The sequence below is a fragment of the Rhinolophus hipposideros genome (assembly GCF_964194185.1).
Source record: "Rhinolophus hipposideros genome assembly, chromosome: 12".
NCBI classification, from domain to species: Eukaryota; Metazoa; Chordata; class Mammalia; order Chiroptera; family Rhinolophidae; genus Rhinolophus; species Rhinolophus hipposideros.
The window spans coordinates 9,204,952-9,231,740 of record NC_138058.1 but is presented as its reverse complement, the minus strand read 5'-3'; the positions used below and the strand labels follow the sequence as shown (position 1 = coordinate 9,231,740).

At 43.0% G+C, this 26,789-nt stretch overlaps 1 protein-coding gene across 39 annotated transcripts in view; it reads left to right on the top strand.

Annotated features, from left to right (window-relative positions):
- The window catches only part of MAP4K4 (mitogen-activated protein kinase kinase kinase kinase 4), a 183,558-nt gene extending 159,557 nt beyond the window's left edge, over nt 1-24,001 (top strand). For 12 of the 39 annotated variants that reach the window (XM_081069206.1, XM_081069205.1, XM_081069194.1 and 9 more), the window contains 12 exons: nt 1,023-1,198; nt 1,697-1,817; nt 2,806-2,997; nt 4,966-5,083; nt 5,410-5,580; nt 10,957-11,100; nt 13,855-13,989; nt 17,249-17,349; nt 18,873-19,046; nt 19,560-19,719; nt 20,518-20,657; nt 22,382-24,001. In XM_081069206.1, the coding sequence (XP_080925332.1) occupies nt 1,023-1,198; nt 1,697-1,817; nt 2,806-2,997; nt 4,966-5,083; nt 5,410-5,580; nt 10,957-11,100; nt 13,855-13,989; nt 17,249-17,349; nt 18,873-19,046; nt 19,560-19,719; nt 20,518-20,657; nt 22,382-22,465 (1,716 nt within the window). In that variant the 3' untranslated portion in view covers nt 22,466-24,001. The remainder of the gene's footprint in view (nt 1-1,022; nt 1,199-1,696; nt 1,818-2,805; nt 2,998-4,965; nt 5,084-5,409; nt 5,581-10,956; nt 11,101-13,854; nt 13,990-17,248; nt 17,350-18,872; nt 19,047-19,559; nt 19,720-20,517; nt 20,658-22,381) is intronic. The other 27 variants (XM_081069215.1, XM_081069204.1, XM_081069203.1 and 24 more) reach the window with 5 other exon arrangements.
- Nucleotides 24,002-26,789: the final 2,788 nt, after the last annotated feature.

Below are 26,789 nucleotides of genomic sequence, written 5' to 3'. Positions count from 1 at the left end.
GTTTTCACTGTAGAGAAGCAGAAAACTGTTGGAACTGGTAAAAAGAAAAAACGGAATAGCCTGCTTTATAAAAAGTCATTATTTTAAAATAAATCCCCAAGTAGAAAGGTACACTTCAGACTTCTGTATGAAAATGTAGAATATAAATAATTATCACACTTGGAAATTATATTTGGATAATTGGTTGAATCTTAAAATATCTCAGTATAGAAGAGTAAAGGGAAATGAAGCCCTATTTGAATAATATCTTTTACCATGGATTTCTTCTCTCTCTGATGTTCATATTTATTGGCACTGTGATGGGGGTGTGGAGACGTGGGGACAGTGGGGACAGAGGAGCCTGCCTCGTTCCCTGCCCAGCAGCACACACTGCTACCACCCTGTCACTTCGTGTGTCATGAACGGTTTTCATGAATGTGACAAGTTGTTAATGATTGAAGAAAGATGTGAATGATATACAGGTGCTCACTTCACTCTTTCACTTTTAGGTAGGTTCAAAATTGTTAAAAATAAAAGTTGGAGTTAAAAACAAAAACTTCACCAAAGACGTACTTTAAATCAGCCCTCTTTAACTAGAGTTTTGCTTTATGGATAATCTCCTTAGAAGATTTTTTTACAGAGGCAGATCTCTTTATAAGAAACTCCAAGGACCTGTCTACACACATTTGTTGGGCTAGAATTTTTATCTTACAGTTGAAAAAACAATGCTGTCAGCTTATCACAAGCAGATTATTATGTTTTTTTATTGTGAGATTTGAACTGTATATACCGTCTTTGACTTCTTTTTGTCTTTTCTATATTTTTGTCTATCTTTTGACTTTTTTTGGTCTTTTCTACCAGAAGCTTTAAGGACCTACCTTTACGTGATGCTGGTAAATACTCTACCAAACAGTTTAACGAAACTGCTGTTGTGGCTCTTTTCTCCATCAAGTAGTCAGAACGAACAACTCCTCATGCTTTGCTGGTTCCTCCCACCCCCACCCCCGGCCTTGCCTTACTTTCTTTTTTCTCCTGTGCATCAGGATTTGACTGCACTGGCCAAGGAGCTTCGGGCAGTGGAAGATGTGCGACCGCCGCACAAGGTGACAGATTACTCCTCGTCCAGTGAGGAGTCGGGGACCACGGATGAGGAGGACGACGAGGCAGAGCAGGAGGGGGCCGAGGAGCCCACGTCCGGAGCGGAGGACACCAGAGCCGCGTCAGTCCTCGGTGTCTCTGGGGAGGATGAGTGTCCCCACTGGGCCTTTGCACTGGGAGCCAGTTTTTCCTTAACCTGTCCTGAGAGTCTGTGAACATGTGACACGCAGGTGTTCTGGGGTCAGCGGCAGGCAGCCTTTGTGTTTCCCTTCTGCTCGTGTGTGTGCGTGTGCACGTCAGGGCCTCCCCAGGACCCCCAGGACCCCCGCATGTGTTTCAGTTTTTCCTTTTAGTTTGAGGACATGGTAAATGGGAAATTTCATTTCAGCGTAACTAAGAATCCATAAGTGTTCCTTCTGATTTTTCTGCTCAAAAACAAACTGTACCAGCAGGAAGTTCATTATTGAAGGGGAAACGCTAAGCATTTGTTTTCCTCGAGAGAACTCTTCTGCCTGGAGAGCTGACCTCACCTAATGACTCTGAGAGGGTGCAAATCTAAACAGAATGTCCTTAACTAAAGGGACTTCTGGCCCTTCACCTCTGGGTTTTGTCACAATAGGTCATCTCTGAATTTGAGCAATGGTGAAACGGAGTCTGTGAAAACCATGATTGTCCACGACGATGTAGAAAGTGAGCCAGCCACGACGCCGTCCAAGGAGGGCACTCTGATCGTCCGCCAGGTACCCGTGTCTTCGCTCCGTTGTTGGAGGCTGAGCTTCTGTACTCATTAACCCACTTGCTCATTCACTCACTCATGCTGTTTCTACGCCATCGTCTGTTTTCATGTTGACAAGCCCCAGCGGGTAGAGTGGGCTAGGGCGGCAGGTGCGTGCTGCATGCGACAAGGTGACCAGCCGTCTGCACCCCACATCGCTGCTCCTCTGCATGTCTTGCGACGGCCCTCATTCAAGCAGCGCACTGAGTCTCAGTCTGTGTCTGATAGAGAAGCCGCAGGGTCCTGGGCAGGCTTGTGGCGGAAGATGGGGCTGGTCTAGAGGCCTGTGCCCCTGCAGAGAGCGCTGAGCTCTGAGCCCGGCAGCACAGGGAGGGCCTCGGGCAGCAGCAGGGCCGGGAAGTCTCTGGTGTGTTCCCCAATGTTAGTCTTCTCACTTGTTGACTATTAAATGTGTACCACCCAGTTGTGCTCAGATTGGATGACAGAGTTTTTACAACTGTCTGTTCATGTCTCAGCTTAGCTGTGAGGAAAGCGATCGGCTTCTCATTTTAATAGAACAGGGCACCGATCTAGCATTTTGGACTTTGCCCTGAGTATGTCCCATGCTACGGGACGTGGGAAGAACATGGACGAGACCAGGATTCAAAGAAACGACAGGGTACTTTCTAGAGCTTCAGACAGAAAGATTTAAAAAGAAAAAACAAAAAGAAAAAACTCCTGGTGGTTTTGGTAACAGTGGCCGGTGTGGCAGGAGAACCTGGGCGGACGCTCGGGTCCTGTGGCCAGCAGATGAGGTGGCTGAGCCCCGATGGCTGCACTGTGGCGTTCAGCAGGGCAGTGGCAGCGATTCCGGCCGCCGTCGTCCGACCTTTCCCTGCTGATGTAGCAGCCTGGAAAGGCACACAGCAGCACCCAACGCAGTCAGTTATCAGTAGGTCGTAGGCCATTTCAGCAGCGCTTGAGCGAGACCAGTGTGCCTGTTTTCTCTGCAGAGTACAGTTGACCAAAAGCGTGCCAGCCATCATGAGAGCAATGGCTTTGCCGGTCGCATTCACCTCTTGCCAGATCTCTTACAGCAAAGCCATTCCTCCTCCACCTCCTCCACTTCCTCCTCCCCATCTTCCAGCCAGCCGACTCCCACCATGTCCCCACAGACACCCCAGGACAAGCTCACTACTACTGAGGTATGTCTCGCACCACAGCTGGCTGCTCTCCTAGGGTTAGACCACTGCCTAGTCGCTAGTGTGCAGAGGAGACCTTCCCCACCCGCTTTCTTCTGTCACCTACCCTCCCCCAGCCCCACGTAACATGCTCCAGATCTGCATACAAACCCCTAACCGAGACCAAGCGCCCTCCGGACTTGCCGGCTCACGGTTTCTTCTCCTCTAGATGAGTGTAGCTGCATGGCTTTCTGTATTCAGTTTATTTTTTTTTAAAAGCCTGAATGAAATGATTGCTATATTCTCAGATCCGTTATGTATTTGCTATGAAACTCTCGCAGTCCTTTGTGGAATCTGCCTTTTGCATTCTTTTTATCTAATAAATAAAATACAGAAAACTTTGGTTAAGCAGACTTGGCCTGATCTGACAAACTCGTTGTCCTGAGCAGGAATTTCCTTCAAACAGGACTGGATTGTCTTTTTCTGGGGGGGGAGGGTGCGTGGGGGCTTGTGGGTTGGTTGCTCTTAATTGGTTTCTACCAACCCTGTTAAAAGGACTTCTTTCCTTGACATTTACAACCATTCAGAGTTTAAGAGGAGGCCAAATGCTTTTCGGGAAAACCTAGAAAGTTAGGCGTTCAGCAAGAAGGGCAAAGGTCTGAGTGTGCTTTTACTTTCAAACGTGAGCGGGAAATCCTGCGTGCTCATTGGAAGGCTTGGCTGTGGCTCTCGGTCTGGGTGCCAGTCGGGTGAATCCCTTCTGTGGAACAGGGGCCCCCCCGCAGGGACAGTACACCTTGCCCACCCTCTACTGAGTGACCCAGTGATTTGGTTTCATGGGAGGTTTGGTTTCTATGCATTTGTCTCACAGTTGCAGGAGGCTGAAAGTGGCTTGTAGATCCAGCCAGTCGTGCTGATATAAACACTTAACGGCCTGCTCCTACTTCGGTTTCCTTGTTAGAAAGGATCAGACACTCCTCACCCCTGAGGAGCGGGGGCAAGTCAACTGCTTTTAAGGCAGGCTCGCCTCAGGGTGGCCGTTGGCGACTGGCCCCTGGTTTTGGGACAGGCAGGAAGGCTGCCAGCGGAGGGCATGGGTCCTAGGACATGGTGACTGCAGCTGCCCGTGGGGGGAGAAATGGTACAGGATGAAAGGACTGGAGCAGACACGTTCTCTCTTATCCAGTGATGAACCCCACCTGCACTCCCATTTCTCCTTACGTTTATATTTAAACTTTGCTCCATTTTGCTCTAATGTACAGAATTTACTATAACCCTTAACTCACTAAACTGGCAACTTGACTTTTCTGTTTGTTTTGTTTTTAATTGTCATTACATTTCCACTTAACAATTTGTTTCACTTCCTTTGTGGTTTTTTTTTTTTGTCTTAAGTTACATTATTAACCAAAACACTAGTGCTGGTAAAAGAGCAAAAGGATATGCCCTATTTTGTCATTTGCACCTTTCACTAATGAGCCCCTTGTTTGATACGGGTTTAATAATGATGCACCTGAAACGAGGGTAGCCAAAGCTTCTGGAGCTTTCTGGCAAGAGGCTCACTTTAAAATAAATAATATGAAATTTAGATTTGCCGATATTCCAACAGAGATTAATTGGACTTTTGGGGGCAGGAGAGTACATTCAGAAATGGATGAGAGGAGATCAAGACATTTCAAACCTCCTTTAGGAGTTTTTCATTACAATTATTTACTTAGAGCATGGCACGTAGATCTTACTGGTAGCGTGCGGCATTCCTGTCTTGGGGAGCACTGTTCCCGAAGAGGCGTAGCTCTCCCCGTGGGCCCAGGTCCAACAGCCTGCTAGGGGGCATGTGGCACCTGTGCAGAGGCGCCCCCGGGAGCGTCTGGGGCCTCATGCAGAAGCACAGGAGCTTTCATGGGGAGCCAGTACAGTAGAGAAGTGGGTTGAAATGTTTTAATGTTCATCTTCTTAATGTCATTTGTATTAATAACGTTGAAATTTACATTGCAGACTCAGTCCGCTAGTAGCACACTCCAGAAACACAAATCTTCCTCCTCCTTTACACCTTTTATAGACCCCAGATTACTACAGATTTCTCCATCTAGTGGGACAACAGTGACTTCTGTGGGTAAGTAACATAGCAACAAGAAGGTAGCTGACAAACGGGACTCGGTCACTTTGCGTTGCTCTTTCTGGTGGCTTACTAGGCATAGCACGGTGGTGTTTCAGGCGCAGACCTCAGATACACATACACCCACTCCGCTTGCGTTGCCTTATTTGCAATGAGCCGCGTGGTCCATTTCCTTTTTCCATTTCCATTTCCTACAAATTTCTTTTCCTTGACAAACACTCAATTATGCAATAAGAACATTTCCTCAAGGTGTAGTGGGGTGGGGGGAGGCAGGTGCAGTGTTAGTGTGCACAGAAAATAATTTCCAGTGTACTGTCTTTTAGTGGGATTTTCCTGTGATGGAATGAGACCGGAAGCCATAAGGCAAGATCCTACCCGGAAGGGCTCAGTGGTCAATGTGAATCCCACCAACACTAGGCCACAGAGTGACACCCCAGAGATCCGTAAATACAAGAAGAGATTTAACTCTGAGATTCTGTGTGCTGCTTTATGGGGTAGGTATCTTACTTCTGCTCTGGCCCTTTTATTTTTATTCTGAACAGGGAACTGGTGTTTTAGAGAAGTACTGTTTTGGCTAGTTTAGGGATGTTTTGAAGAGCTGCTGGCAGATAAGATGGCCGACAGCTCTGACGGCCATCCCTGTCCTTCTGTAGAATCACGGCAGGTGTGTGTGTACGCTGGAACTTGGGTCAACCATCAGGTATTACAAAGAAGAAAAGTAAAACGATGAGAAAGACATTCAGTTTGGTCCATAGGGAGAATGAAGAAATGTGTTGAATGGCTTTTCCTTAAATGTTTTGGTTTGACATTTTTTCTTTGCTTTTTGTGACTTGGGCCTCACATCTCAATGAGGCTTTTAAAAGCAGTCTTTCGCTGCCAGGTCTGCAGCAAGGGCCCTTGGAACTTGACTTTCATGTTGGATCCCTGCAGTGTTTGTGAATCGTCTTGAAAACCTACGACACCGTCACAGTGTGTTCATGGAGCATGCAGTGCATAGGACCCTGCCGTCTCACTTTCTAGAACTTGCTTTTCTGTCACCCCCCGGTCCATCACCTTCCTCGCTCCCATAGACATCCTGCTCTTGGCCTTCCCTTGTCTTCCATTCCCACACTTTGGTTTTGTTCTCCTCCTCCCTGGTCCCACAAATTGGCTGTTTTTAACAGGGACTCTGCATTTCTACTCGGAAGTGCCTTAATCCCTTGACATTGCAAGTATGAACAGATAGAAGACATGCAGTCCGTTCACTGAGCCCACACCACCCGCTCCCTAGCACGCGCGTGCCTTCCCCACAGGGACTGGCCAGCTTCGCTCCCCACCCACCTCACTGCCCGAAACGATGGAGGCTGACGTGAGCCTCAAGATGTTCCTCATCCTGTCGTGGAAGAAGGGAATGCACTTACTAAGCCTCCCGCCTCGTCCACCTCTGAGCTTTATCTGCCTGCTGACTCCTCCCCTGGCCCCCGCAGAAGCTCTTGCTCAGCCTGGCTCCTAAGGGTTTGGAAGAGCTTCTCTACCCATTACAGACACACTTACTTTCTCTTTAATTCCTGCAGCTCTGGGTTGCTGTCCTTGTCCCTACTGAGTATTTTACATCCCCTAAAGATCATAAGGCCCTTCCTTTATTAACCTCCTAGGTAGAGGTAACCGTAGCCATTTGGGGGATGGTTGGGATCACAAGAAAGCGGCCGGCGTAGCATTGTCTCGGCACGCTTACTACTGCTCACTGCATGTCAGCTGTGGTCGTTCAGAGAGCTGAGTCCCACACTGAGGGCCTGTCAGGGGGTGTTTATGTCATCAAAAATGATTATATTCTATTTCATGTGGACATAGTATTAAACACGTTAATTCTCTAGAAGTTGAAGTAATGTTTGTCCAGACTGTACGGGAAGCCGTCTTACCCTTATTTTATATTCCTCTAATTCCTCTAGGTGCTGGGCCCCATTCTGTGTGCCGATAACTGATAGTTTTAAATAAAATTCTTCTTTTTCCTAATTAATGTCTTTAATACCTCTGAGAAAAATAGAGCATCTCGAGCCTGTGTTTTTAAAAATGAAGTGGTACTTTCTGTTGATCACTGTTAAAAGAAGAGATTAGGAGGTGACTTAAAGTTGAAACGTTTTTTCTGCAAATGAGTGTATTTGAGTTGCTGGTTGGCTGCGGGCACCTCCATGGTGGCTTTCCTTAACCTGCTTGTGGTAGCTGCCGTGAGTTACCTGTCAAGTTAAAAATAAGCCTCTTTCAGGCTTAGACCCAGAGAAGTCAAAACCTGTACTATGACAGCTGTAGCCTGACAAGAGAAAATTCAGAGGATTTGGAAGTTTATTTTCAAATGGTAAAATTGACGCATTTACGTCTGCTGCCCAGTGTTAGATACATTTTGTGTGTGTGTACCTTCCCAGAAAATACTTGCAGTGATCATTCTTTTTTAAATCATCTTACACAACAGACTTTTGTTTTGTGAATTGTTGTGTATTTATTGCATTTTTTAATAAGGCAATTTTCCCCAGTTTGCAGCCAGGATTATTTTAACACATCTTTTGAACATGATTGTTTCCAGTCTTATGGTCATAACGAATCATCTGCAGTTAACTGCAGCATTTTGCTTATAATATAATTTATAGACTTTGAAGGAAATTTTAAATCATGTTATACAACTCTTAGCCATTTTTTTCATCAGCCAACACCAGATTCCTTTGAGTATAGTTGCAGTTCTTGGTACAGCTTACCTTTGAATGATTAGCATTGTAAAGCTTAATTATATCTAGCAGTTGATGAAAGGTTTAAAAAGTGAATTTATAAAACTAATTGCCGCATGCAACTTAATTGTTTTCATAGGCCTGTAATTTTCAAGGTTGTTATTTTCCAGTGACTGTCTATATTCCTTCAACTGCTAACACTCAGTGCTGTACACAGTTTTTGGAACTACATAATAGAGAATTAGAAATAGGGTACAAGTGCCAAAATATCTGCAGTTTTTGTGTATATGAAAAGATTTTTTTCAGCTTTATGTTTATTCTTTTATTCTTTCGTACTGTAAAATCTTGATTGATATTTGAATGCTATTTATTTTTGGAAACCACACATAATAAAAAGATTTCACACAGGTCACGTTTGGGGTAGCTATTACCAAATTTTTAACATATATTTTTTTAGCTACTTGATGTTGACAATTAACCAGGAAACTTAAAATATTATATGAAATGAAACCTTTGGAATGGACACTTTGTCTGGTGGCAGCTCTGTCAGTTAATGTTTTATCTGCTGCAAATGACTTAAAAGCTATTTAGAATTACCTCACCTAGGGATGCGAAGGAAATAAAGTCCCCATTGACAGGGCAAAACGGCCAACCTCCAGAGTAAAATTTTAGGAAAATGAGTAGAGCATGGCATCAGCATTCATTTCTCTTATCCTGATAATAAATATGTTTTTAAATTGGACGGCAATTTTTCTTCTTTAAGTCATCATCTCGTGTGTATGATATTTCTATTGAAGATGAGCTTCTTTTTTATAAGAGCATAATGGCTTGCTGTAAGCCTCGTAAAGTGTAACACTATGAGCTCTAATCCAAAGCCGTGATGGGACCTGATTGATAAGATATCAGTGTCATCCATTAGCTGCACTGGTTGTTATGGCAGCCTCTAGCCTCAGGTGGCTCTTTAAAGGTAAATGCATTCAAACAGGAAATTCAGTTCCTCAGGGGCACGAGCCACATTCCAAGTGCTCAGTAGCTACATGTGGCCATTGTCTGACATCAGACATCACAGGTGAAAGTTCTAGCGGACAGAGCTGGTACATTTTAAACTAATTAGATGGTACATTTTAAACTAATTAGAGATGACAGAAGAAGCCTTTTTCCTTACGTTGTACGTATGAGTATACGTTGAGGGTTTTGTTTAATTTTATGGATCACTCTAGATGAGTAGTAAATAACTCAGGTTTTCCCCTTTTCCACCCAAGTTCCAGAGGCTTCCCTCAAAATTTCTGAAGCTGTTTCGAAGTATGTCAGGCTCTAACAAACTATCTCATTAAAATAATACTGGCCTACACGGAAGGCACCTGTGATTTGGCGGAGGTGCATGTGGGCTGGGCACTCTTGTAAAACGTAGTTTCTGCAAGGGCAGGGCGGAACTGCATTGTATACCGAATAGATTTGTAGTGGGGGCTTGGTCAGGCCACACTGTTACCAGAAACTGGATGTCTGTCTCTAGCATGTGGCTTGCGTCCTTTGAGGTTCCAGAGCTGACAGGCCACGGCATTACTTGTAGCTGTCGTCTGTGTGGGCCTGGCCCGCTATTAGCTGCTCAAGTTCTTACTCGAGTTCGAAGAGCAGTGATAGGAGGGGCATGCGTGAATTCCACGTTCCCTGCTTTTAAATACTGATTAAGCAGTTGCTTTGTAAAAGCACAGGTAACTTCATGCCTTGTCTCAGTGAGTTTATTACCTGATTTGGGTAATGCAAACAAATGTGCTTCATCCCCTAGGAATATAACATGATCTCTGCTGTGCGTTACCAAATTGGTTTAGACCAAGGAAGCAAGTTCATTTGGGGAAATAAGTGAATGATAAAGACGTAGAAATAAGGCGGCTGTAGGGGCAGAGCGTTTGGAATGTGTCCTGGACCCTCTCCTGTCAAGAGAGTGTAATTTTGAAGATACAGGATGACTCAGCGAGCACTGGAGGAAAAGTAGGACTGTTCTGATGTGCAGCCATGAGGAAGTAGAGGGAGGGTATTGTAACCACCTTGGTTAAGGTCTCCATCCATCAATTACAAGGTCGCCTGAACTCGGGTGAGAGCGGGGAGGAAGGTTTTGGTGGTCAGTCTGACCTGCGTAAAGGAGCAGTTGTGGGAGAAGGTGGTGCTGTTGGTAGAATTGGCAGCGGTCCAGAAGCTGTTGGAGCCGGTGGTACAGCGGGAGGGTGGGGTGTGGACTTAGGCGCCGCCCCAGCAGACACAGCAAAGGAGACGTCAGTACTTAGGAAGCAGAGATGGTGCACGGAAACAAATACGGAGGAAGGAGACTGGACGCAGCTGGGGGCAGTGGGAAGAAACTCGGCACATAGAGAGCCAGGGTGGGTCCCATGGGGAGGTCACAGTACCTTAATATTCCTAAAAAGCAGGACAGAGGACTGACTGCAGTTGTTGCTTTCTTGGTGATGATGGAGATTGGTCTTTAAGGAAATTGCACACTGGGTGATAGAAGCCTGATCAGCCACAAACTGGTAAGGACTTCAGGTTGTGTAGAGCCATTCCAGAAATTTGCCAGCGACAGTAACGACAGCTAAGGGAAGCACAGGGTGATCAAGAGATCTTTTCAGACGAGTTTGTTCAAGTGTCTGATGTGGTAAATGAGAAGTAGAGTCTGTAACCAATGGGATTGTGAGCGCAAAACATTCTGGGGGAGCTGGGAGCCCCACGGGTGGACTGGAAAGGAAATTGGGGGGAGAGGCTTACTTGCTTCCCCTCTTATATCATTTTTCATGTTTAGGTAAGTACCATGTTTCCCCGAAAATAAGACCTAGCCAGATAATCAGCTCTAATGGAGCCGTCTTTTGGAGCCAAAATGAATATAAGACCCGGTTTTATTTTACTATAAGACCCGGTCTTATATATATTCATTTCTGCTCCAAAAGACACATTAGAGCTGATGGTCCGGCTGGGTCTTATTTTCGCGGAAACACGGTAGTTCATCGTCACTGCTTGATGGTCATGTGTTGCAGTTCGATTACTTGAACTGTAACTCTTTTGACCTTTTCTTTTTATGGGTGAGTTAAGGAAAGTACTTTTTGCCGGATGGGTCATGTTATCTTATCCTTCCCACATAAGTTTGCTGAACGCAGTACAAATCAGGTCTCTGTCTTCTCGCAACAGGAGTGAATTTACTGGTGGGAACAGAGAGTGGCCTGATGCTGCTGGACAGAAGTGGCCAAGGGAAGGTGTATCCTCTGATCAACCGAAGACGGTTTCAACAAATGGATGTCCTCGAAGGCTTGAATGTCTTGGTGACAATATCTGGTAAGTTTGCTGAGTAAAGCAGGATGACAGCACTGTTTAAAACAGTGCTTCACAGCACTCAACAGTTAGCTCATTTTTGAAGTAATGGTTAAATGAGACGCGCCACAGCCTGATTTTTACAATAACATGACAGCAGAATTAACTTAATAATCTCTGTCTCCTCTAAAAAGCAGTCTTGCAAAGCACAGGGCGAGCACTAGCTAACTGACATCTCCCATGCCACCCACACTCTCCGCTCCCTGCTGCTTGCTGGGTTTGTGTTCACTTCCTCCACGGGACTCTTTCATGCAAAAGGAACTATTCTTTGCTGAGCTGGTAAAAGTACTGTATTGCGTTTTTCTTATGCCAGTGACCACTGTAAGTTTATTTTTAGAAAGAGCATTTTTCTTAGTGAAAATTATGTAATATGTGTTCACTGCAGACAGTAAGAAACTATAGCAGAAAAGCAAGGAGGTAGGAGAAATAAAAAGTAAAACGACCCAGAGATGACATGTATAACTTTTTGGGTTCTAACTGCCAGTCTTTTAAACATACGCCCACTCAGAATACACACTTAAGGGGAAAAATCTGCATCAAAGTGGTTATGGAGTATTCCAAACATCCAGAAAATAATAATGACAGAATAACATGACACCCATGTACTAGTTTTTACAGATGCCAAATACACTGTTGTACATACACTTAGCACCCCATCTCCCGCCCAACTGCTCTGGGAACCACTGTCCTGAAGCTAGGGTGTATCCTGTCCATTCTTGATGGTCCAAACCATGTAGCCTGCTCTTTCCGTGTCATTAAACCTTCCTCCATGATACCCGTTTTACATGGCTACAGTATGTTTCTTTGCATAGATGTCCTAAAATTCATCTGTTCATTTTCTGTTGTAAGTCTTTCAGTTTACTCCCTCTCATGTAAATATTTTTCACAAATATCTTTGTACCTTACTTAACCTTGAGCATACATATGCGTGTTTCATAGGTCATAATTTCCTAATAATTTGTATGATTTTTGGGATGAAAGAGTATACAAAATTATGAAACTTTAAATGGTCTTATAGTGACCAGCAGCCATTTTGAGTCAGTTATCTGCTAACTCATGCTTGTTATTTTTGTTCACATGTAGAAAATTTCTTGCAGTTATTTATTTTACTTTTCAAATAGACTTTTGGTTGTAAGTAATGACGTTTATTGAAATGCGAAAATTTCACCGTCACAATTAAATGAGAAAACAACCACTTAAAACTTGAGTGTTGATGGCCAGTGGGTTTTAAAATTGGAGAAAAAAAAAATAAATGTGCAGCTAAAAATGGTTTAAACTTTATTTTTTGATCCAGTAAACAAGATGATTCATGGGGATCAATACTCAGCTGATACCAGTGATACTTTTTTGGTCTAATTACTTCCTTTTCTTGTCTTATTGCAGTAGAGAGGACATTCAGTATGACATTAATAGGAGTAGTGAGAGGACACCCTTGTTTTCAGATCTTAGGGGGAAATCATAGCGTTTCTCACCATGAGTATGATGTTAGCTGTAAGTTTCTTGTAGATTTTTGTTTTTTATCAAATTGAGGCAGTTTGCCCCCATTCCTAGTTGCTGAGAGTTTTTATTATAAAATGGGTGTTGGGTTTTGTTAAATGCTTTTTCTCCATCTATTCATATGATCATAGGATTTTTCTTCTGTAGTTTTTGATGTGGGTGTCTGGCTTATCTCAGCATCTATTTTTTCTGGTTGTCTATAGCTGTAATTTGTTTCCCTTTATTCCTGTGTATGACCATACCTCAATTTATTCACTCACCCTTCTGTTGACAGACGTTTGTTTCCTGTTTGGGGCTGTTATGAGCAATGCTGCTGTGAACATTCCCATGCATGTATTTGGGGCTCATGCACACACGTTTATGTTAGGAGAGAAGTTAACTGGATTATAGTGGGGTGTATGTACATCCTGCTTTAATAGATAATACCACGCTTTTCAAAACGGTTCTAGCAGTTTACATCACTTGTTTCCGAAGTTTCTAGTTACTCCATACCTTTCCTACTTTCAGTATGATCGCTCTTTTAAGTGCTAGACACTAATAGGTATATGACATTATATCATTATGGATTTAATATGCATTCATTATTGACTGTGAGAACAAGTACCTGTTAGTGTTCCTATGAAATAACTTCTTTGGCTTGCTCTAGATGCTTGCCCAGTGTTTCTGTTGGGCGAGCTCTCTTTTAACTGATTTTATGAGAGTTCTTTATGTATTCTGGGTGTGAGTCCTTTGTCAGCTCTGTAACTTACACACATCTCTAGTTTATGGCTGCTTTTCGCTAACTTCAAGTCCCTGCACTCGGTGATTTCTTTACGCTTTCTGTGCTCTCGAATGGGAAATAATAGCTACACTGGAAGGTTTTGAGAATTAGATGTCATAACACACGTGAAAGCATCTTAGCAGCTCTGTCAGTTGAATGTTTGTGCAGGTGTTTGTATTACTTGGTGGTTTGTTGCTATAATACTGTCATATCTACATAAGGGTGAGTTCTTATTCTTTAAAAATCTTTTCTTCTAACTTGGGCTACACCTGGTGATAAATCCGGGGTTTCAAACATCCATCTGAATAGCTTGAATTGAATTTCTAGAAAAACTGATACAAAATGGTTCCCTTCAGGGATGATATTTATTGCTTATTGAAATTTCTTTTGGTTACTATTGTTATTACTGATGATACCTACTTTTGAATATGTATGTAAAATATTTATATTTGCTTCACTAGGCAAAAAGGATAAGTTACGTGTCTACTATTTGTCCTGGTTAAGAAATAAAATACTTCATAATGATCCGGAAGTTGAGAAGAAGCAGGGATGGACAACCGTGGGGGATTTGGAAGGATGTGTACACTATAAAGTTGGTAAGTTCCAGGAGAGTCAGAGGGTTTTGTTTTTCCAGGATTTAGTGTTTCATTTACAATTCACATGTTCTTTGAAGATTTTAATAACACACCTGTTTCTGCTACATGTACCTCATTTCTGCTACTATGTTCCCGAGGCGCCGAGACCCAGGTGCGCCTTTGAGCCTAACACGCCTCAGTCCTGCCGCTCACTCTGTCCTCCGTCATGGCGTCCACCAGTTCGTCTTGTGAGAGAGTCTGTTCGCCCTTTCTCTTTGATGGTCCACATCTCCTCTGTAAGGAAGCCTTGCCACAGGAAAGCCTGCTGGTTTGGGGTCGTCCTGTGTGCTCCGTTTAGAGCATCACGGGTCCTGGCAGTCCCTGAGAGAACGTCTGCGAGTTTGCCCAGATCACGGTGGCTTGGCCTTTTGAACTAAGTGCTTTGTGGAAAGCTGCTGTGCTCATTACTGGTCAGTGAACCTAGCAGTGTTTTGTAGCAACTGCGCTTTTTTCTTTTCGGCACACATGCTGTGGTGCTCAGGAAGTAAGATCTCATAAGAACAACACCAAAACAAGTTTTTTTGTATGTATTAAAAAAGATAAAAATACTGGCACTGATGTTGAAAATAAAGGGGAAATAATTATGGAGCTCAGTCAAATTAAAGTTTTATGGGAGAGATGACATAATTTGAATATATATATATATATATATATATATATATATATATATATATATATAATTTGAAGTTGGAATTTGAGAAGATGAACAAATGGTCTACATGTACCTAACACTTATTTAACATTAGGGGCTTATTCAGCGTCGATTTCTGCTGTTTGTTTTCTTTTTCCATGTTTATGAAAATGTATACTATAGCCAGTTCCTCTGCTCCCAGGGATGTTCCAGTTCTTGACATCATCTTCTGTTTACGTCCTCCGTCCACGGCCTTCACATCTCTGGTTCATATGATTGCAGGGGCCACCCCAGGACTAGAAAATATTGCTATCTCCTTTGGTGTAGACTTTGGGATTAGGGTTTTCTGTGTTTGGGTTTGGGAAATGTGTTTATTTGTTGAGGTATAACTAAACAATATAACTAAAGTCACCTATGGCTAAACTTAATGAAAGCTGCAATGTTCATGCATAGATTATCCTATAGGGGGCGCCAGTGGCAGATGTGTTAGATGGAAATGGGCTTTTCATCGGAACAAAATAGCAATCCCCAGGCCTGTCATTCTTGCAGAATGAATCACAAGCATTTTCTGGAAATAAGAGTGTGTAGTACCATTCATTTCAATTTATATTTAATTTAGTTAATGTGAAATAAACTTTCAAACTTAGTTCCTCTGTGGCACTAATACATTCCAAGTACCCAATACCACATGTAAATTGTGGCTATCATATTAACAGTACAGATATAAAACCTTTTTGTTATTGCAGAAAATTCTGTGAAATAACACTGGTATGGGCAACCTCTTATAATCCTTTGTGTCATAATAGTAACGTCAGTGACTGACTTGAGTAGTGACAATTTATGGAGTGTAATGAGGAGAGGTATTAGGTTAACCAGCCATCTCTCAGGTACAAAGGCAGAATCAAGTAGTATGTGATAGTAGATAACTCGTAAAGAAACTGGTGCCTCTGTGCCAGACCAGTAAGGCGTGTGGTCAGAGCCCCTCCGAGTGTGTTTGTAGGCCGAGCTACCTGACTGTGAGAATTGAAGCAGCTGTGCACACGAGGGTAATTATGTACATAGGTACGGTTATATACAGAGGGTGCCAAAAAATATAGACACATTTTAAGAAAGGAGAAAATGGTATTAAAATTGTAATACACTATATATACCGATAACAAAAGATGAATACAAGTCATGTGTATAGATTTCTTTGGAATCCCCAGTATATATAGTTATAGTTCCAGTTACTTATATAGTTATATATAGTTCTATAGTAATAGTTATAGTTATATAGTGTAGTTAGTTAGTGTACATAGTTATAGTTATGTATAGTTATACATAGTTATATAGGTATAGTTATATATATATAGTTATAGTTATATAGTGATAGTTACATATAATTATAGTTATATTTGTTATATACTATATAGTGATATGGCTATATTTATATATAGTTATATTTTTATATAGTTATAGTGGTAGTTATGTGGTATAGTTTTATATATAGTTCTGTATATAGTGATAGTTATATATATAGTTACAATTTTAGTGATAGTTACATACTATAGTTATATTAATATATACTTATAGTTATGTATATAGTTATATGGCTATAGTTACACATAGCTACATATAGACATAGTTACAGTTGTATATAGTTATATAGTGCTAGTTATATATAGTTATACAGTATATAGTGATAGCTATAGTTATGAATATATAGTTATATATAGTTATAGTTAGTTACATGTAGTTACATAGTATATAATATATAGTGGTTATAGCTATAGTTATATATATAGTTACATAGTTACAGTTATACAGTATATAGTTACAGCTATGGTTATATACACGGTTATAGTTATATAGTTATAGTTTTCTAGTTATATATAGTTGAGAGGTTTTCTTTTTAAAAAAAAGTTTATTGGGGTGACAGTTGTTAGTAAAGTTACATCTATTTCAGGTGTACAATTCTGTAATACGTCATCTGTATATCCCATTGTGTGCTCACCACCCAGGCAGAGAGCTTTTCTTTACTGCTGCTCTTTTGGTGTGGAACTTCAGGTAGAACCCTAGCAGTTACTAGATGTGTAGGTCAGGAAGTGTTTGTCAGGGATACAGTGTTGTACATGGAAATGGAATTCAAACTCAGTCCGAGTTTTGGTACAGCCTTCTGTGTTCCTCCGTCTGTAAGCCCCTAGGGGTGGGACTCGGGAAAAGCCACAGGAAGATTTGGCGTCTTGCTGTGATTCTTGGCTGATTAATGACACCGTTCTCCTTTTGAGAACGGTGAACCCTTGAGGTTTTAGGGTGGTGCACCTGGCTTTGCTCTTGGTTACCCAATACTCACAGTCTAAGGAACATAGTGAAAGTACTAAGCAGAGTATTGGGATTGAGTCCAACACAACATCAAGAATTGTGAGAACAGCCTGGATTATCTGTTAAAGAACTTGGGAAGGAAAATGTGAGGTCAGCATTTCCTTCTGTTGGTGTGGATGAATCCGTAAAGGGCTTATTTATAAAGCTTGCAGAAGATAGTCAAAAGAATTTGGAGTTCTGTGTTGATACTGACCTATGCTTTTCTTTTTTATGTTTTTTTTCCCCCAGTAAAATATGAAAGAATCAAATTTCTGGTAATCGCTTTGAAGAGTTCTGTGGAAGTTTATGCGTGGGCACCCAAGCCATATCACAAATTTATGGCCTTTAAGGTAACAACATCAAGGGCACTTAAAAGTAGCCTGAGCCATGCATGCTATGACCAAGCGCCAGGGAATCAGCTTAAAAACCCGGACCAGTTAAAGCTGATCATTTAAGAGATGTGCTTACACATCTGTAACTGCATCCTTAGAGTGACCATCTCTAATGCAATAAGCCTAGCTGTCTGCTTTCCAAGCCCTTGGAGTGGGACAAGGAGAGAGCTCAGTGTTGGGCGGACACTTTGATCCATGTGCCAATGTTGTAATAGGGAAAGACAAAGCAACACCACCTCGGTTTAAAAAGCAGACCTTGACCTTCTACCTAAAGTCATGGATATGTATAAACCTTTAGATAAGTTTTTGATAACAAAAAAGTATCCAACATTAAGCAGCTTTAAGGTATGTCTATGTAGTAGAGTGCTAATTAAAAGTTAAATTATGAAATGCATAATGACACAAGGAATGTGCATTGTACATTAGAAAAAGTCAGTTAAAATATGTATAATATACCATTTTTGTTTAAAGAAAAAAGTAGAAAAATATTTTATGTGGGTATTTTTACTAATTTATTTGATTTTAGAGTTTGCATTAAGTACAAATTCATGAAATTCTTAATTAAAAGTGACATTACTGTGACATTAAATATTATAAATAACAACATCATTTCTAATATTATACCCAAAACCTTATGTAAGCATAGCTCCTGGGACTGTTGAGTGCATGGCAAAGAAATCAAGAATTTTTCATCCAAAATGATTCTTACTTATTTTTAAAAATAGTTTTGATATATTTTATTAAGGGTAAGCTTCAATTATTTGGAAAATTGGCACATTTAGATTGCTTGTTGCTTGATTCCTTGTAAAACAGACTAAATGGGATTACCATATTTGCTTAAAAAGTCTACGTATTATTGACTGAAAGTATTATAATTGGTTATAAAATTACAGTGACCTGCTGAGATCTACTCTTAATGTCCTTTATGTTACAGATACTGTACTGGTTGCTTTTATTATCTTATTGAAGTCTGTCTTGTGAGCTGTAGGTACTGATATTAATGAAGAACTAAGACCACCCAATGCGTTACAGGCCATCAGTCAGGCCTGTGTATTACAGCCTTCCATCACCTTTTCACGCTAGTTGGAAAATGAAAGTGTCAGATACAAGTCAGATAGTGACTATAATTACCATACTGATAAAGTTCCAAGTGTGGGACTCCTACAGATCCTCTCTGTCCATTATCTGCCTTTAAATGGTTGAATAGTCCATCCGGATTATTTCACTGTAGATGTTTTTCTCACCAAAGCAAGCCACGGGACTGTAAGTGGCAGAGCAGAATTCTTGGGAAGTGTCTTCGAGATGCTCGTTAACAGACGAAAGCATAATAAATTAAACACTTATTTTAGAGTCTTTTTGGTTTTGGTTGTTGTCTGGCTGGCTCCATAATTGAATGACTTGGGCGTGGCTTCTGTAGTTTGACCTACTAGCAGTGCGTTCTGCCGGGTTTCACGGCCCCTCTCTCGGTCACTTGTCTGCAGTCGTTTGGAGAACTGGTACATAAGCCATTGCTCGTGGACCTCACCGTTGAGGAAGGCCAGAGGCTGAAAGTGATCTATGGATCCTGTGCTGGCTTCCATGCCGTCGACGTGGACTCAGGATCAGTGTATGACATTTACCTACCAACACATGTAAGAAAGAACCCACACTCTATGGTTGGTTGACTGGCTTCATTTTGTTTTGACTTTTTTTCTTTACTCTGCTTAGTGAACTAACACAAGCAGGGTTTCCTTACTTCCCCTGGTGTGGGGGTGAGTATTTAAGTGATGCGCCATTTTCAGTAGCTCCATGCTCTGAGACAAGTGGAAATGGTCTCCTGGAAACCTCTTAGCCCTGGCTTTGACTAACATGGGATGGATGGGGGGCAGTTGCTGGCAGGTCAGAATGTCCCTGGGTTGGGAGTGGTTTGAGGAACATGATTTCTTAAATGGAGCCCACAACCCAAATGTGTCCCAAGGAACTCAGGACATGTGACGTGGTAGAGTGTATGACCTGTAAAATGTGCACTTTGGGATGTAGATCGCATGGGTTTCCCCAAAATGTTAGCTGAGCGCTGTGTTTAGCATCAGGAATAGGAACCAGTACATTCGCCAGGACTCTTTCTGAGCACTTTTGCAGGGGTGGGAATAGCCACAAACCCGCGTCCCTGTGCTTTGTCCTCTCTCTAGATCCAGTGTAGCATCAAACCCCATGCGATCATCATCCTCCCCAACACAGATGGAATGGAGCTTCTGGTGTGTTATGAAGACGAGGGGGTGTACGTGAACACCTATGGAAGGATCACCAAGGACGTGGTCCTGCAGTGGGGAGAGATGCCCACGTCTGTAGGTACGTGTCGCCCAGAGGGGAAGGCAGTGTTTGTAAAAGGAGAGCCCTCTCTAAACTGCGTGTGTGTATCATACCTGCTTTACGTGCTCTTCGGACTTTGGGCCATTTAACAGAATGCTTGGCGAGTGATGGTGGAAAGTGAGATTGGGGCTGGTCGTAACGTACTGTAGAACAAAAGGCAAGGAACTATTCATATTTAATACTTTAGAAACTCCTGTCATTCAGATCCTTTATTTACGACGTCCAGGGAAAATAGGGCCGATGTGGTTGTTGAAGGATTGTGGGAAGTAAAGGGAGACAGAGGTGATTTGCTTCTTGCGAGTGGCAGAGCCATAGCCGGAAGCTGCCCCTTCTTGTGCAGGAGCAGCCGCAGGAAGAAGGTGCAGGAATGAAGGGAGAGGCTGGAATTCCCACAGCTCTCAGTTTATACCCCAGATCATTTGGTTTGTTTACACCTAAGTCACTGTCTACTTGTCTGTCTTCTTCCTGTCGTCCGTCATGACTGCTTTGATGAAAATATATGCAAAAGAACTATAAACTCAGTAGGCAGTTGCTCAAGATAAGCATGAAACACCTCGGGGAAATGAATACATTCAACCATTGAGTCAAAGGACCACTTCCCAGGACAGAGTTCCTTAAAAACTGTAATCCTGTTACAGTCCCCAAATGCTGGACGTTTGGGGCTGTGTGTGCTCGCGCGCGCACGTGTGAGAGTGAGGGTGAGGGTGAGGGTGGGGGTTATGAGCAGCATCTTCTTACAGCTGTTCCTTCTCTAACAATGTGTGTTCTCCCCTCAAGCATACATCCGATCCAATCAGACGATGGGCTGGGGGGAAAAGGCCATAGAGATCCGATCTGTGGAAACTGGTCACCTGGATGGGGTGTTTATGCACAAAAGGGCTCAAAGACTGAAGTTCTTATGTGAACGCAACGACAAGGTAACGGTCCTCATAGATTCTTTTCAGCTGCTACTGTCTTTTAACAGTGGCTTCTTTTTCATGGAGTTTGGTGAAGCTTTTCCTTTGGGATTTGATAGATTCTGAAATAAATTCATCAAGGAACTTTTTAGGAGTTATTTTTTGGACCTGTTTATGGGGGTTGGTGTGTGTGTGTGTGTGTGTGTGTGTGTGTGTGTGTGTGTGTATTATATATTTTGCTGTGTGAGGATAGAGATATTTATCTCTGCAGCAATCATCATATATTACAGTTTAAAAAAACACACACAAAACCATTAGATGACCCGTCACAACTATGCTTCACTTAGGGATAGGGAAGGTTAAAGCTGCCAGTTTCACTGGGTGGGTTCTTTGGTGGTTAGAGGAAAGCACCCAGGCAGATGGGGTGGAAGGTTTCTCTCCCCTAATGTGTATCAGGAAGATACGTACCACTTGTTAGCCTGCCTTTTGAGTAGTGAGATCACATCCAGGTTTGCCTGTCACGTGCCTAACAGCACACATCATTTTATGCAGAAACACCCGTGTCTTACCGCTGAGACCCCAGGGCATCCAAACCCCAGTGGAAACCTTTGTTTCTCGAAACTGACCACGTGCTAGTCTTCTCATTGTGCTGCTCGCCCTCCCCTCCAGGAGTCCCTCCGCAAACCAGCCTCCAGGGCAGCAGATGAGCAGATCCATGGCCCAGGGGCTGACCCATCCCGGTCTGCTTCGGGAAGGACCTGGGGGGTGGGAGACTGAGCTGTACCAAGCCCTGCCATCTCTCCTGTCCACTCGAGTAAAGCGGTTTTACCTCCTGAGGCAGCCCCACTGCCTCTTAACAACATTTCCACCTGTTGTTACTTCGCGTTAAAATGGAGGAAATGTTCCAGCAACCAGACTGCAAGTTGGCTTCTCAGATTCAGTTGAGGATTTTGACCTGAGAGAACAGAGCTGTCGCTGCCCCCTTGGCAGCCCCTGCTGGCCCACTGCGTGCTCAGCACCAAACCCACATCCCCACCAGCCACTCGCTCCTGCAGTCCTAACGGTCCTTTGCTTAGGAGTTGGTTGTTTTCCGTACATCATCTCCCCAAATCTTTTACCTTGAAAACCTCACACCTAATCCTGGATTTACCAGCTTTTTGGCTTATATTTCCCTAAGTACATTTAATGTAGCCATAACTGTAATATTCTTTGAACTTTTGGTATTTAAATCATTTTAGCCTTCATGATGTCCATATCCTTTAAAGTTTACTAATAAAAGGTACAAAATTAAGTTACTTTATAGTCATATGAAATAACTAAGACCTTTTAGCCTAATTTTTTAAGAGAGAAAAATTAGGTTACCGAGGAGCCCGCCCGCTGCTCATTGAGTTTTATCAGCACCTTCATGTTTTGGAAGGTGCTCACAGTGGACGTAAAAGAAATCGCCCAGTTTCAGAATCGTCATTTTTTTTTCTGAGTTATCACGATATGGCAATGTGCAAGGAGTTATCTGACTAATTAGCTGTCTTAGTCGTCATCAAAACCGGCTGCTGCTGAGGACTCCTTATAAATGGGAATTGACATCCTCTAGGATTTGCTTTTTAAAGGGGCCGCTGGGCTCTCAGCTTCTCCATGGGGAGGCATGCGGGTAGCTGGCGGCTCCCGGTCATGGCCTGGGAGCACAGGAAGCGTGGCTCCCGCAGATGGTTTTCCTGCAGACCCCTCCTTTTCCTCTTGCTTTGCAGGTATTCTTCGCATCTGTTCGGTCTGGCGGCAGCAGCCAGGTTTACTTCATGACGCTGGGCAGGACTTCTCTGCTGAGCTGGTAGAAGCGCCGTGGTGAGGTGGCCCATCCCTGAGTCGTCACGATCCTGAGAACTTGGAATTCCTGGCAACTGGAGCTCAGAGCCGCACTGGGGGAGTCCAGGACAGACAGCTGTGTGCGCAGACACCACGCGTGGGCTTCTTGTCTCCTCTCCCTCCTGCTCCTCCCTTACCAGGCTCCCCCCATTCTTTTCTTTTCCTTACTCAGAAAATAAATCGAGGCTGCCATGCAGCTGGTGCTGTTCACATTCTACCATCAGGTGCTACAAGTGTTGGGCTCGAGCGTCAGACCAGAAAGCAAATGCCTTTCCTTCCGCTCCAGAATTCCTATCTCTGAGTGACTGTCGTACGGGTGTCTGAAGGTGGAGACCGTGAACAAGCCGTTGGTTTATTGGAAGTGGGCACAAGGAGAGGGGAAGTGGTGGTCTTAACGAGCAGTTTGCTGAAGCAGATTTAATATAGTAACATTAACAATGTATTTAATTGACATTTCTTTTTTTGTAATGTGACAATATGTGGACAAAGAAGAAGGTGCAGGTTTAAGAAGTTAATATTTATAAAATGTGAAAGACACAGTTACTAGGATAACTTTTTTGTGGGTGGGGCTTGGGAGGCGGGTGGGGCCGGTTAAGGGGGTCCCATTTTCGTTTCTTTGGATTTTTTTTTTTTTTTTGGCTTGGCCAAGAACTCAGCCATTTTTCTGTGTACCAGGTTTTGCCTAAATCATGTGCAGACGGTTCTTTAAAAAAAAAAAAAAAAAGGAAAAAGAAGATGTGTGCATTTGTTTAATGGCCAGAACTTTGTTGTGTGACAGTATTAGCACTGCCTCAGTTAAAGGTTTAATTTTTGTTTAAACCTAGAAGTGCGACAACAGTTTTACCACAGTCTGCACTTGCAGAGGAAAAAAAATTTTTTCAACCACGTTTATTTTTTTTTTTGCCTACCTCATTGTTTTTAATGCATTAAGAGGTGGTTTAGTTTATGTTTTTGGAGGAAAACATTAATGTTTAATTTAATCTTAATACCAAAACTATCAGATTGAAGTTTGACTGTTATTTTGTCACCGGTCTCAGTAGGCACAAGAGAAATTGTCCCCGAAGCTGGGAAGTAGCCAGAGGGCTTTAGCATGCTGACTCATGCAGTCTGCTTTCTAAGTGGAGAGAGCAGGGTGCTTTGTTTTCACCGTTAGTGATTGGTGGCAACCAGAGCCTACAACACAAGGGCCTCATTTTCTCCATTTGGGGTTTGCCAGCAGACAGACAGGGGGTCGTGTTAGAATAGTCACACAAACTGCTCAGTGTTGTAGGAACCTTCGGGGGCAGGGGGCGGTATTTCCCTTTTCTAAAAATGCAATGCACTAAAACTATTTTAAGAATGTAGTTAATACTGCTTATTCCTAAGATGGCATCTTCCTGTGTTCAGGTGTAATATCAGAGCCCTGGCTTTTCTTGTTCTCTTGTTCTCTCTCTGTTTTTTTAAACCAGTTTTACTTTATGAATATGTTCGTGACATTTGTAATAAATGTCTTGGGTAATAATTTGTTTCATGGCTCCATGGTCACTCACTTCCTCTGAGGATATCCATCTCTTCTTGGTCAAGGAATGACGCCAAGTGTCGTGGTCCTGTCATCTTTTCTCTTGTTGGCTTCTGTGGGAACACGTCACGATGGCCCCTTCAAACAGAAACTTGGTGTTCCACAGGCTTAATCTTCCTTGGGATTAATTTTCTTTTCTAACATGAAAAGAGGGGACTTGCCTCCCAAAACTGTAACAGTCATTTTTGCCAGGGCTTTGCCCAGCATTCTCATCTCATTTGATCCGTTTTGACTGCTGTTACGTTCTCTTCCTCTGGGCTCAGCATTTTTGCCAAAGGCTGTCCTTTGAATTACAGAAATCTAGTGAAAAATATATGCACCTCACAAAGGCAGAAACAGCTGGTTGACATACCCACAAAGGCAAGGTACACTGGGAAAGCCTTTCCTTGGGGAGGACAGGGCGATGGAAATGGTCTGTCCATCTGTGACTCTGGAGTAGTGCTAATGTCAAAACAGAAAGAACTAGTTGTTTTCAACTAATTTGTAGTTAACATAGAGAAGATTGCAGAGCTAATCCCACGTTTGGGAGGGACTTTTGAGATAGGCCAGATTCCATCACCAAAGTAAAATTATTGCTGGCAATTTCCTCCAAACATTTTGGCTTTTCAAGTCAGGTGAAAAGTGCCACAGTGAACACGTGTGTGTGCCAAGAAGAGAAAGAACTGGATGGCTGGGTCCAGTGTCGCCCTTCCCATGGCTTTAGAGAGAGATGAGAGTTGGGCAGGTGTCTGAATAAAATACTACTAATACTAATATGGAAGAAAGAAAAAAGGACGGGGTATCATGGTCTTAATTATCCACAGACTTGAAGCTCAGTGTAACTCAAGGGGTGTCCCACAGTTAATGCAGACATTTTATTGGAATTACTGAGTGTTGGGAACTTGATGAAAACTGGATTCCCCTTAAGACGTGCTGGGGTCTGAGCTCACGTCAGAATCGTGCCTGTCCTGCTCCCACAGCCCCTGGGACCCACCTGGCACTCTCCTGGTGTGTGAGCTGAATGGAACTGAATTCAGTGGTGGGCTTACTTCACTGAGCTCTGACAGCCATTGTCCTTGTTGGGGGCGGGGGGGGGGGGCTCCTCCCTTCCTGGGCATCACCGCCTTGTCAGCCAGGTCGTGTTGCCACAGTTTGGAGTACATGCCCAGTTAGGTTTCTCCACAAAATACTGGGCCGTTGAAATTTCATTCTTCTAGAGAAGGGGTGATTTTGTTCCTTTAGCAGGGTAGTGACTTCACAGAAGTGCCACGATGGCCAAGTTATAAAAGAACACAGTATTATGATGATTCCATTAAATAGGGAACATGGAAAACTATTACAGCAGTGCTCTTCAAAACAAAACGTTGACACGTCTCTAGGTGTAGTCCAGGCTTTAATAAGGAATGCCTTCTTACATTTAAATCAGAGTAACTAGTGAGTGCAGTGTTTTTACTTTTTTCTCATGCACGTGTTACGTTGGAGAAAATGTTTACAAACGTGGTTTTGTTACACTAATGCGCATCACATATTTATGGTTTATTTTTAAGTGACTTTTAAAGGGTTATTTTGGTTTTCGTCTTCGTTTTAGTCCACTTAGGGTGATTCACAATCCCTAATTTTGCCAATTATAAATTTGCTAAACAGTAATACCAGTGACAAACTGCATTGAATTCACTAATCATAGAGCTGCAAAGCAAGACTGGTGGCAAGTACACGGCCTTTTTGTTTTTTTTTCCAGTGCTAACTTGTCTTCTGTGTATTATGAAAATTACTGTTGTTCCTTCCCCCCCCCCCTTTTTTCCTTAAATAAAATAAAAATGACACCTGTTTTCTGTGGCATGAGTTTCAAATATATCGTGATCCTTCAGAATGTCGCCTTCCTACAAGGATCCACATTTTATGCACACCGCCTTCCCTGTGGTCACCCCTGGCTCAGTGGGTGGCGCCCACTTCCTGCGTCTCCCATAATGGACTGCCCCAGGGCAGTTCATAACCCAGACCCGGGTTATGAAAGTAGCAAACGCTTGTTCAAAGATCTCAGAATGAAATTGGCTATAAGCCCTCAATCACCATGTTCTTGAAGCCAAAAGGGAGTAAAGCTGATCCTTAAGGAAGAAACACGTTTTATTTTTTTCAGAATTGGATCCAAAAGTAAAATAGCATTTTGTACCTAACAGGACAAAACAACCCTTTCTCACAATAGCACATAAATACTAACTCAGGTCTAACTGGAGCTCCTTCAGTGCAGGTCAGTGTGGCTGAGCCCCAGGGGCTACCCCATGGTCCCCACACAGGTCTGACGGGAGTGACGCCCAGGCAGATCTGGGCCAGCCGTTGGGGTCAGCGCCTTGCCCAAGCCTCGGGTTGCGGAGATGTGGCTACACTACGGTCTTAACAATTCAACATGTTGCTACTGAACTAGCTCCTTTGCACTTCATATGAGAAACATGTTACTTGTCTAAAGCGAAATAAAATTGTAATATCCAGGTCGCCAGATGAACAGGGTGTTTCTTTGCTGCTGGTGGGTGATTGAGAATAAAAACCCGGCGGAGCGCTAGTTGTCTTGGTACCGCCCGCCATTCATGGGTCCTGTTCTGACTTCCTTCCCCTCAGTGGCTTGACTGTTCACTTACAGGAAGCAACCAGGAGCAAGTCAGCCCCGTGAGTGACGCCGGCTGTGTGTTGTGGCGTCACATTCAGGTGCAGTGAGATGGTTTTCTCTGCCATGTACAGCGTAACGTAAAAAAAAGGACAAA